At 44.3% G+C, this 12,215-nt stretch overlaps 1 protein-coding gene across 3 annotated transcripts in view; it reads left to right on the top strand.

Annotated features, from left to right (window-relative positions):
• Positions 1-12,215, top strand: part of P2RX7 (purinergic receptor P2X 7) — a 173,979-nt gene that overhangs the window by 31,126 nt on the left and 130,638 nt on the right. The window contains exon 2 of one of the 3 annotated variants that reach the window (XM_044275758.1): positions 10,749-10,896. The exons of 1 other annotated variant lie outside the window; for it this stretch is intronic. In XM_044275758.1, coding sequence (XP_044131693.1) covers positions 10,793-10,896 — 104 coding nt within the window. In that variant the 5' untranslated portion in view covers positions 10,749-10,792. Of the gene's footprint in view, positions 1-10,721; positions 10,897-12,215 lie in introns of those variants that run through there. One more of the 3 variants, XM_044275757.1, reaches the window with a different exon arrangement.

Genomic DNA, 12,215 nt, shown 5'->3' with positions numbered 1-12,215 from the left:
ATATAATCCAATGTAGGCCTGCAGGTGGCAGCAATTCTCTATTTAGCAATTAATTAAATCCATTACTGAATAGAAATGATGATTGCATGTAAAGACCCTCTTGGGGCCCTAAAAAAAAAATCTAATCACCCTCTTTCCCCAGAATAAAAATAGAAAAACATCATAGGCATTGCCGCATCCCAAAATGATCAAACTCTAAACTATAAATGTATGTAACCTGTACGATGAAAGCTGTAATGATTAAAAAAAATCAAAAAAATCAGGGACTTAGATTCAGGATGGGAGCCTGCAGGGTCTTGCTGGACCTCCATCTGTCAGCACAATCCATCATCTGAAACTAATCAATCTTAACTGAAAATCTTACGACTCATAATGGAACAACTTGCCTCCTCCTCCCCCACTGTTGGCAATTTGCTGTGTACCTTGTATAAAATATTTCTTCCCTTATGACGTCACGACTAGTATCAACTAGCGTGGGCGGGGCTAAGCTCCATTCAAGTGAACAGAGCTTAGCCTCGCCCACGCTAGTTGATACTAGTCGTGGCGTCACTCGGCTGGCGGTAAACAGTGAGAAGGCCGCGGCGCTGCTGGAGCACCGCTGCCTTCTCAAACAGCTGATCGGCGGGGGTCCTGGGTGTCAGACCCCCGCCGATCAGAAGCTTCATCAGTTAATTGAAAGTGCAGAACCCCTTTAAATTTTTATAAACATTTTTTAACCCCTCCAGCCCTATTGTACTATGCATTCTGTATTAAGAATGCTATTATTTTCCCTTATAACCATGTTCTTCTGTGAAGAAGTCCGGGTTCGGGTTTGGGTACCAAACATGCCAAGTTTTCTCACGCGCGTGCAAAACGAGTTACAATGTTGCTGAAAAATCGCGCATTTTCCTGCAACGCACCTGCATCTTATCCGGCCCTAAAACATGACTCCCGTGTGAAAGAGGCCTTACTCTCTCCATTAACATGGACACCACTAGTAATTTATACAAGGCCTCTTAGATTCCATTGCCCCTGAGGAAACGCGGAAGTTCATCAACGGGCTAGCCTTAGCCTTTTCTGATTATTTTTCACGTGTGGGATTCCATGCTCACCTTTGTAGTGCACTACTTTAAATAGACAATTCAACTTTAAAGCTTATAGTCGTTCCTCACCAAGATGTTGTTATTTATGGGGTTTTTTTCATCTCTGCTCTTTGATTGCTCAGTGACTTTGTACAAGCTCTACCTTACCTCATTTGTAACTTCTTGTCACGCATAAAGCGTATCATTGATATGTTCTTTACAAATAAAGAATTATTTAAAAAAGATGGTCTGTAAACTCCCCTACCTATAACCTCACCCCCCCCCCCCCCGCTTGTGACGTAAGAGGAGGTCAGCGAGTATGGTAATGACCTATTGTGACAGCTTTTACGACCACTTGCTGGAAACCAAGTCTGCCTCAAAATCTTTGTATTTAAATATCTTTTCGGGAATTCATATTACCTCCACCCACTCCGTCCTAATGTCCTGCACACTTGCGTACCAAACATGGCAGAGGTAATGATGGCAGGATGCCTGGAGTTATCTAATTGCTACCTGTTACTGAGATGGGATGTATTTGATTTTGACACCATGGAAGTTCCCAGGCGTTCTCTGGAGGAAGCACGTGGAAAAAATATCAATTAGGCCACATATTTCTGGGATATATATTGCAAGCCAATCACAGGCTGTCTGGATGCTCTTGCGACCATGTGATCATTTGTCATGACGCAAAAGGAGCTCGACACCGCCGTGGCCAGCGTGTGGCTGTGGTGATGTCAAACGGAGCATCGAACAGAAGGAGCAGGGAGCTGGCGTCAGGAAGCAGCTAAATCATCTTCCCTTTGCAGGTCCAGCAGAATGGGGGAGGGTTTTTCCCCCTCAGTTTTAATGTGACTGTGGGGGATTAAACAAGCAAGAAAACTGCAGCACTCCTCCAGTTTGAATAATGAGGTGGTTTATTCAGTAATCAAACACAGCTGTAATGCAAGGCACCAACAAACAGACCAGTGATGAAAGCAAAAAGGTGTTTATTCACCAGAAACATAAACGTCCAGGACACTTGCTGGTAACAAGGAATAATAACAAAAAACCAGGCAAGGAGATTCCAGGAATAGTCCCAACCAGTGCTGAATGATGCTGTGCACTTGGCAGTCGAGTCACTCCAGATCTTGGGTCCGCTGTAAGGACAAAGTTCCTGGCAGTCTTCAGTCACTAGGAGTTGTGACCTATACCTGGTTGAGGGAAAATAACAGTGGGCACTGATCACCCTGAGAGACCTCCTTTTAAATGCCTGCTGACCAATCCCAGGGTGCCAAGTGTCCACTACCATAGGTGAACAAATTGCCCTGCACCTGAGGACAAGGCCTAAGGCAATCACAAGTTGATTAACCCATGGCTGGCTCCCTAATCCACTTTGCTCTTGTGAGTCAGTATAATATGCGCCACTGGTCGACGAAGTGCATAAGAAGCGCGTACTCGCGACCGTGTATCCCTTTGCGAACCTGCCCTCGTGCGTACGCACGGACGCATGATTGACTCAGCGTGAGTATGCGAGCGCGTGGACCCAGATGCGGAAACGGAAGTCGCAGGAGACACCGGAGACAACCCTGGTCGCGGCGTCTTGTCACTCGCCTGGCCACTCTGTCCCCGGGACTCCGACGGTCCTCCCCTCCGATGTCCACGCGAACGCATCTCCGCACTGGCTCGCAAAGGGGTCAGCGCTGGTGCATCAGAGACACGCATAACCTGTCCCGCAACTCCACGAGGACCCCTCTTGGTTCCCCTGGAGTGCAAAGCAGGTGAGGATCTTACAACAGCTATGTATATAGATTTGGTGCTGGTTAGGCCTCGTTCACGTCATCGTTTCTCCTTTCCGATCTCCGGCTCCGTTGAGGAGCCGGAGTACGGAAAGGACGGATTCTGCAGATAACTAAGACCCAACTGAACGTAATGGAGCCTAAAGACCCCATAGACTATAATGGGGTCCGTTCGGTGTCCTCTCAGAACATGATTTTTGAGCGGAGACGAAAGTCCTGCATGCATGTGACTTTTCTATTAGATTAACTAATCTCAGTCAGTCACTGATCTACAAAGTTTATGGTTACACCAGGGCTGGATTTATAGTGCTAGGATCTCATGATAGTTCTGGTTCTACAACTTTGTTTCCCTCCCCCTATTTACAATGTAAGCATGCTGACGTACAGGGCACTCATTCTTGTTGTATCTTGTCTATTTAAATTATTTAAATCATTTCAATATATAACTACCCAACATGTTAGGGTACGGGCACATGCATGCTTCCTGATTCAGCTTTGGAAGCCAAAATTAGGAGAAAATATAAAGGACAGATACGACTTCTTTTTTTAAATTCAGTGCTGAAACAATGCTCACCTGAACGAGCCCTTAATTTTAGGGCTCATACACACAAAGGTATTTTTTCTCTGCATCCATTCTGCATTTTTTGCTGGTCAGATGCAGACCCATTCACTTCAAAGGGGCCGCAAAAGATGCGGACAGCACACGAGCAAAAATCTGCAAAAATATAAAACATGTCCTATTCTGGTCCGCAGTACGGACAAGGATAGGACAGTTCTATGGCCCGGATGTGCTGTTCCAGAAAATGAGGAATGCACACAAGGAGTATGAGTGCTTTGCGGATCCGCAATCTGCGGAGCGCAAAACATGCAACGTTCCTGTGCATGAGCCCTTAGACAGTATAAGTAAATCTTCTCCATTATTTTTATATATATATATGTACAGAATACCTGCAGTTTTAATAGTGTTTTATCTGTGTTCTCATTGGAAACTGGAAAAGCGGTCAAAACAATGGAAGCTGCAGTTCAGTGGGGCACATTTGCTATAGTGTCTGCACCTGTTTTCATGAGTAAAAAGTCTGTTTCCGACTGTCTTATTTTCTAAGTCACAAACCTGTTTTGAGTTTTAAGATGAATTCAGAAGTTTTCAAACCTTTGCGCCTATTTTCTGAAATAAACACTAGATGCTAGACTTACACCAAAAAAAAAAAAAGGATTTATGAAAGGATAATAAAGGCGCAAATGAAAGACAAAAGTTTCCAATACGCCTGTAGACAAGCTAAGGCCTCTTTCACACTTGCATTGTCCGGATCCGGCGTGTACTCCACTTGCCGGAATTACACGCCGGGTCCGGAAAAACGCAAGTGTACTGAAAGCATTTGAAGACGGATACGTCTTCAAAATGCTTTCAGTGTTACTATGGCACCCAGGATGCTATTAAAGTCCTGGTTGCCATAGTAGTAGTGGGGAGCGGGGGAGCGGTATACTTACCGTCCGTGCGGCTCCCGGGGCGCTCCAGAGTGACGTCAGAGCGCCCCATGCGCATGGATGACGTGCCATGCGATCACGTGATCCATGCGCTTGGGGCGCCCTGACGTCACTCTGGAGCGCCCCGGGAGCCGCACGGACGGTAAGTATGCTGCTTCCCCGCTCCCCACTACACTTTACCATGGCTGCCAGGACTTTAGCGTCCCGGCAGCCATGGTAACCACTCTAATAAAGCTAAACGTCGGATCCGGCAATGCACTGAAACGACGTTTAGCTTAAGGCCGGATCCGGATCAATGCCTTTCAATGGGCATTCATTCCGGATCCGGCCTTGCGGCAAGTCTTCAGGATTTTTGGCCGGAGCAAAAAGCGCAGCATGCTGCGGTATTTTCTCCGGCCAAAAAACGTTCCGTTCCGGAACTGAAGACATCCTGATGCATCCTGAACGGATTTCACTCTATTCAGAATGCATGGGGATAATCCTGATCAGGATTCTTCCGGCATAGAGCCCCGACGACGGAACTCTATGCCGGAAGACAATAACGCAGGTGTGAAAGAGCCCTTAGGGTACTTTCACACTAGCGTTTTTCTTTTCCGGTGCGGAGTTCCGTCCTAGGGGCTCAAATCCAGAAAAGAACTGATCAGTTTTATCCTAATGCATTCTGAATGGAGAGCAATCTGTTCAGGATGCATCAGGATGTCTTCAGTTCAGTCTTTTTGACTGATCAGGCTTTTCAGAAAACCGTAGCATGTTCTATTTTTACCTCCGGCCAAAAATCCTGAACACTTTGACTGAACGCCTAATCAGGCCTTTTTCCCATTGACTTGCATTAACGCCGGATCCGGCGCCGTGTGTTCAGTCAAACCGGATCCGGCTTTTGCATGTTAAACCCGAAAAATGTAAAAAAAAAAGTTAAAGTCCATAAATGGCGGATCCGTTTTTTCCAATGCATTTTTTCATTGTGATCAAAATCCTGATCAGGATTCAAATGTAATCTGTTTTAACACGTTTTTCCGGATCCGGCGGGCAGTTCCGGTGTCGGAATTGAACGCCGGATTTAAACAACGCTAGTGTGAAAGTAGCCTTAGTAAATGTGCCCCAGTGTTTCCAAATAATACACTTGGAGAGAAGCAATCCCCTGCCTGAGAATTGGCAGTTCTGAGTTTGGGCTCATTCACACGACCATTGTTTTAGTCTGCATCTAATCCATATTGTATACAGGTCAAATGCGGACCCATTCACTTTAACCCCTTAAGGACCGAGGACGTACCGGTACGCCCTATTTCCCGAGTCCTTAAGGACCGAGGACGTACCGGTACGTCCTGACTTAAAATCTGCATTCCGGCGCCGCGGGGGTTAATCGGAACGGGACGCCGGCTGAAATCATTCAGCCGGCATCCCGTAACAATGCAGGGGGGGGTCATTTGACCCCCCCGTGTCGGCGATCGCAGCAAACCGCAGGTCAATTCAGACCTGCGGTTTGCTGCGCTTTTTGCAGTTTCTGATCCCCGCGGTCCCTGACCGCGGGGATCAGAAACTTCAGAGTGCCTAAAATCAATATTGCGCACCCCCCCCTGCACCCCTGCATGATTTGATGGCGGCGGGTGGTGCAGGGGGGGTGTCGCAGGCAGTGGGGGCGTTGCGGGAGGCGGGCGGTGCGGCAGGCGGGATCGCGATCCCCCGCCCGCCTCCCATTGCATAATCGTTGGCGTCTAGTGGGTTATACCAGGGTGCCAGCACATTGCTGGCACCCTGGTATAAACGGCTGACATCGGTGATGCGATGTCAGCCGTTTAACCCTTTCCATGCAGCGGTCCGTACGGACCGCTGTATGGAAAAGGTTAACAGCGCAAGGAGCTCCCTCCCTCTCCGATCGGGGGGCTGCTGTGCCTTTGCAGCCCCCCGATGGGAGAGGGAGAGAGCCCCCAGAGAGCCCCCCGAAGCCCCGTCCTCACCCTTCCCCGTCTGCGAAGTTGTGACAGACGGGGAAGGTTCCCATGGCAACAGGACGCCTGCTCAGGCGTCCTGCTGTCCATGGTGCTGAACAGATCTGTGCTGAAAGCATAGATCTGTTCAGTGTAAGTAAAATACAGTGCAGAAACCTATATAGTTTCTGTACTGTATTTTACAGACATCAGACCCACTGGATCTTCAAGAACCAAGTGGGTCTGGGTCCAATTTTTTTTAAAAAAAGTGAAAAAAGTTAAGATAAAATAAAAAAACATTTATCACTGAATAAAAATAAAAATAAAAAAATACACTACACATATTAGGTATCGCCGCGTCCGTAACGACCTGATCTATAAAACGGTCATGTTACTTTCCCCGCACGGTGAACGCCATAAAAATAAAAAAATAAAAACTATGAGAAAATTGAAATTTTGCCCACCTTACTTCCCAAAAAAGGTAATAAAAGTGATCAAAAAAGTCGCATGTACGCCAAAATAGTACCAATAAAACCGTCATCTCATCCCGCAAAAAATGAGACCCTACTCAAGATAATCGCCCAAAAACTGAAAAAACTATGGCTCTTAGACTATGGAAACACTAAAACATGATTTTTTTTGTTTCAAAAATAAAATAATTGTGTAAAACTTTTATAAATAAAAATAAAGTATACATATTAGGTATCGCCGCGTCCGTATCGACCGGCTCTATAAAATTATCACATGACCTAACCCCTCAGGTGAGCACCGTAAAAAAAAAAGAAAAAAAAAGTGTAAAAAAAGCAATTTTTTGCCATCTTACGTCACAAAAAGTGTAATAGCAAGCGATCAAAAAGTCATATGCACCCCAAAATAGTGCCAATCAAACCGTCATCTCATCCCGCAAAAAATTAGACCCTACTCAAGATAATCGCCCAAAAACTGTAAAAACTATGGCTCTTAGACTATGGAGACACTAAACAATTTTTTGGTTTTAAAAATGAAGTTATTGTATAAAACTTACATAAATAAAAAAAATTGTATACATATTAGGTATCGCCGCGTCCGTGACAACCTGCTCTATAAAATTACCACATGATCTAACCTGTCAGATGAATGTTGTAAATAACAAAAAAAAAAACGTGCCAAAAAAGCTATTTCTTGTTACCTTGCCGCACAAAAAGTGTAATATAGAGCAACCAAAAATCATATGTACCCTAAACTAGTACCAACAATACTGCCACCCTATTCCGTACTTTCTAAAATGGGGTCACTTTTTTGGAGTTTCTACTCTAGGGGTGCATCAGGGGGGCTTCAAATGGGACATGGTGTCAAAAAAACTGTCCAGCAAAATCTGCCTTCCAAAAACCGTATGGCATTCCTTTCCTTCTGTGCCCTGCCGTGTGCCCGTACAGCAGTTTACGACCACATATGGGGTGTTTCTGTAAACTACAGAATCAGGGCCATAAATAATGTTTTGTTTGGCTGTTAACCCTTGCTTTGTAACTGGAAAAAAAATATTAAAATGGAAAATCTGCCAAAAAAGTGAAATTTTGAAATTGTATCTCTATTTTCCATTAAATCTTGTGCAACACCTAAAGGGTTGACAAAGTTTGTAAAATCAGTTTTGAATACCTTGAGGGGTGTAGTTTCTTAGATGGGGTCACTTTTTTGGAGTTTCTACTCTAGGGGTGCATCAGGGGGGCTTCAAATGGGACATGGTGTCAAAAAAACTGTCCAGCAAAATCTGCCTTCCAAAAACCGTATGGCATTCCTTTCCTTCTGCGCCCTACTGTGTGCCCGTACAGCAATTTACGACCACATATGGGGTGTTTCTGTAAACTACAGAATCAGGGCCATAAATAATGAGTTTTGTTTGGCTGTTAACCCTTGCTTTGTAACTGGAAAAAAAATATTAAAATGGAAAATCTGCCAAAAAAGTGAAATTTTGAAATTGTATCTCTATTTTCCATTAAATCTTGTGCAACACCTAAAGGGTTGACAAAGTTTGTAAAATCAGTTTTGAATACCTTGAGGGGTGTAGTTTCTTAGATGGGGTCACTTTTTTGGAGTTTCTACTCTAGGGGTGCATCAGGGGGGCTTCAAATGGGACATGGTGTCAAAAAAACTGTCCAGCAAAATCTGGCTTCCAAAAACCATACGGCGCACCTTTCACTCTACGCCCCGCTGTGTGGCCGTACAGTAGTTTACGGCCACATATGGGGTGTTTCTGTAAACAGCAGAGTCAGGGCAATAAAGATACATTCTTGTTTGGCTGTTAACCCTTGCTTTGTTAGTGGAAAAAATGGGTTAAAATGGAAAATTAGGCAAAAAAATGAAATTCTCAAATTTCATCCCAATTTGCCAATAACTCTTGTGCAACACCTAAAGGGTTAACAAAGTTTGTAAAATCAGTTTTGAATACCTTGAGGGGTATAGTTTCTTAGATGGGGTCACTTTATGGAGTTTCTACTCTAGGGGTGCATCAGGGGGCTTCAAATGGGACATGGTGTCAAAAAAACTGTCCAGCAAAATCTGGCTTCCAAAAACCATACGGCGCACCTTTCACTCTACGCCCCGCTGTGTGGCCGTACAGTAGTTTACGGACACATATTGGGTGTTTCTGTAAACAGCAGAGTCAGGGCAATAAAGATACAGTCTTGTTTGGCTGTTAACCCTTGCTTTGTTAGTGGAAAAAATGGGTTAAAATGGAAAATTAGGCAAAAAAATGAAATTCTCAAATTTCATCCCAATTTGCCAATAACTCTTGTGCAACACCTAAAGGGTTAACGGAGTTTGTAAAATCAGTTTTGAATACCTTGAGGGGTGTAGTTTATAGAATGGGGTCATTTTTGGGCGGTTTCTATTATGTAAGCCTCGCAAAGTGACTTCAGAGCTGTAGTGGTCCCTAAAAATTGGGTTTTTGTAAATTTCTGAAATATTTCAAGATTTGCTTCTAAACTTCTAAGCCTTGTAACATCCCCAAAAAATAAAATATCATTCCCAAAATAATTCAAACATGAAGTAGACATATGGGGAATGTTAAGTCATCACAATTTTTGGGGGTATTACTATGTATTACAGAAGTAGAGAAACTGAAACTTTGAAATTTGCTAATTTTTCAAAATTTTTGGTAAATTAGGTATTTTATTATGCAAAAAAATTAATTTTTTTTACTTTATTTTACCAGTGTCATGAAGTACAATATGTGACGAAAAAACAATCTCAGAATGGCCTGGATAAGTCAAAGCGTTTTAAAGTTATCAGCACTTAAAGTGACACTGGTCAGATTTGCAAAAAATGGCCTGGTCCTTAAGGTGAAAATGAGCCCGGTCCTTAAGGGGTTAAAGGGACTCTGTCATCAGATTTGTGCCCTATAAGCTAAACATATGGCCATGTCGGTGCTAATCACATGAATCCTAAACTGCCCTTAATTAAACCTGCTTGTGGCTCTATTAGCCCAAAAAACAGGTTTTTATAAGCTGTCACTCACCTACCTAAGGTGCCCAAGGGGTTTTGCGTTAATCCAGGATGCCCGCCTGCACCCCTCGCCGTCTGGTGCCCAGCGCCGCCTTCCTCACCTCAGCGCCGCCTCAATCCACCCGTCCCTCTGCCAGATCTTGCGCCTGCGCTTGCGCACTAGGCTCAGCCTGATGCGCCGCGGACTCCTGGAAGCGGCTTTGTTGAGCGAAGTGCATCAGGCCGGCGCATGCGCACTTTGCTCAATGAAGCCGCTGCCAGGAGTCCGCGGCGCATCAGGCTGAGCCTAGTGCGCAAGCGCAGGATCTTTTTTGGGCTAATAGAGCCACAAGCAGGTTTAATAAGGGCAGTTTAGGATTCATGTGATTTAGCACCGACATGGCCATATGTTTAGCTTATGGGGCACAAATCTGATGACAGAGTCCCTTTAATGGGGCTGCAAAAAGATGCAAACAACACGCCGCAAAAGAATAAAACATGTCCTATTCTTGTCCACATTATGGACAAGGATAGGACAGTTCTTTTATGGGCCTGACACCTATTTTGATTTTTTTGTGTAATTCAGAAGTTTTCAAACTTTTGTGACTGTTTTCTGACCTATTTTTGCACTTGTTTTAGGCTCAAAAACTTTGCATTACTGTTTCATTTTTTGATCTTCTGATCCGTCAGAAGAACATAAAAAAAGCTGGATCCTGTAAAAAAAAAAAGGATGCCTCCAAAACAGGCACACTTTCAGTAGTAAATTGTGACTAAAATATGACAGTCTAAATAGCATTTTTAGGCCTAAAAACATGTGCAGACACTATAGTAACTGTGTCTCATTATCTTTATCAATTATTCTTTGTTTTTCTAACTTGTCTGTAAAAATGTTTTTGGGGTAACTTTTTTAAAGAAACCTTCAGGCTGACAACTCTGCAGGGCAGAGCCCTTCCCACCACAGTCTCATACGCTTGTGCAGGGCGAGCAGCCAGTGAGGAGGCAGTGTGAGTCAGGCTTCTTGTGAAAGTTGCTTTTATTTTCAGCAGCTACTGAATACTTGTTCAGAGCAGCAGCCGTACCGGGAGTCATGTCCTTCTGTGAATACAGCACTGACAAGGAGCTCCGGATTAGGAGTGTACCACTGGGCACGCTGAAATGGGTGATCTCTGCAGGAGTCTTCATGTACATGTGGTGGGTACACACAGTCTCACTTTGTTTTACTTCTTGGCGGTGAGTCTGTAGGCGAGAACTCCCTTGCCATACCTGCAGACAATGCAGACAGTAGATAGTCATTGTATGATGTGTCACTTTCCGAGATAATCCATGAAGTACTAGCAATAAGCAGGTTTTCTGGAGAAGCTTCATGGAAGCCGCAGTACAAGTTTGATGCATGTTTTCCACAAGTTTCTTCCAGCTGTTACTCTTGTGGTGTGTGTGCATAACATTTGTCGCTTTACAGGCGTTGGTCATTAAAGGGAGTCTATCAACTGAAAAATCACTTTCAAGCTAACCACAGTGCCTTTACAGGATGTGCGGTCTAACTTTGTGTTTTGTTTTTTGCACAATGCTAAGGCTGAATATTGTACACGTATCTTTTGCTGTTAAATACAATGCTACAATCTAGAGAAATTTGTGTTTTAATCCATATTTAAATTACAGTAGTACTTAAGTGTACCAAGAAAGGGTCCCCAAGCCACTCGGTGCACTATAAACCCACCGCTTTTGCGTCTCATAGCCAGTCTTCTCTGCATCATTGCACCTAGCCCTTTAAACCTGTGCATGAGTTAAAACCTAACTAAATGGTGAAAATCCATTTAGCCGTTCCAGTGAAAGCAGGGCTTTAGTGCACCGAAGCTCTTCCATTTTCCACACCCTCCTCCCTTGAACTGACAAGGTTAAGCATCAGCATCCTTTCTCCTTGCCCTGTAGTAGCACGCTCATGCGCAGACCTCTGTAGGTGTCCTGTGGTCAGGGCCAGGCCAGGATATTTCGATGCCTTATACAGATAAGGCATATTGCACCCCCAGTAGCAAATGGAAATGGAACCCCCCACATACTACGCTTTAAAAAATAAAATAAAATCAGACTCTATGGACTACACAGTGGAATTTATTTGGGGTATATGTCAGGAGATTCTCCTGAATTTGATGGACACTGTAAACAAACAAACTATGGCTAAAACGGAAGTCTGAACAGTGTTCACAATACGCTTGCTCTCAGGTCCCTATTTACAATAAGGCATCCAAGGGCACGTGTTTTTATTTTTTATTTTCCCCCTGCCAATAGGGTAACCTGGCCACTGAGGTTTGGGAAGGCTGTGGCGAATGCTGTTGGCTGACAAAGAGAAATAGAGAGCTCTCCAAACACAACAGCTGTGTCTAAAGCAAGAATGGAAGGAGGTGCGGAGTTCATCAGTGGAGAGTAGAAGTGGTGGTAAAGGACCTGTGATGATGTAATGAGGGGGCCGAACTCAGCAGTGAAGACAGAAGCAGTGGTGAAGGATCTGTGAT

The sequence above is a fragment of the Bufo gargarizans genome, chromosome 1 (genome assembly GCF_014858855.1).
Source record: "Bufo gargarizans isolate SCDJY-AF-19 chromosome 1, ASM1485885v1, whole genome shotgun sequence".
NCBI classification, from domain to species: domain Eukaryota; kingdom Metazoa; phylum Chordata; class Amphibia; order Anura; family Bufonidae; genus Bufo; species Bufo gargarizans.
Note: the sequence above shows the minus strand (reverse complement) of the source record. Positions and strands in the feature narration are given on the sequence as shown.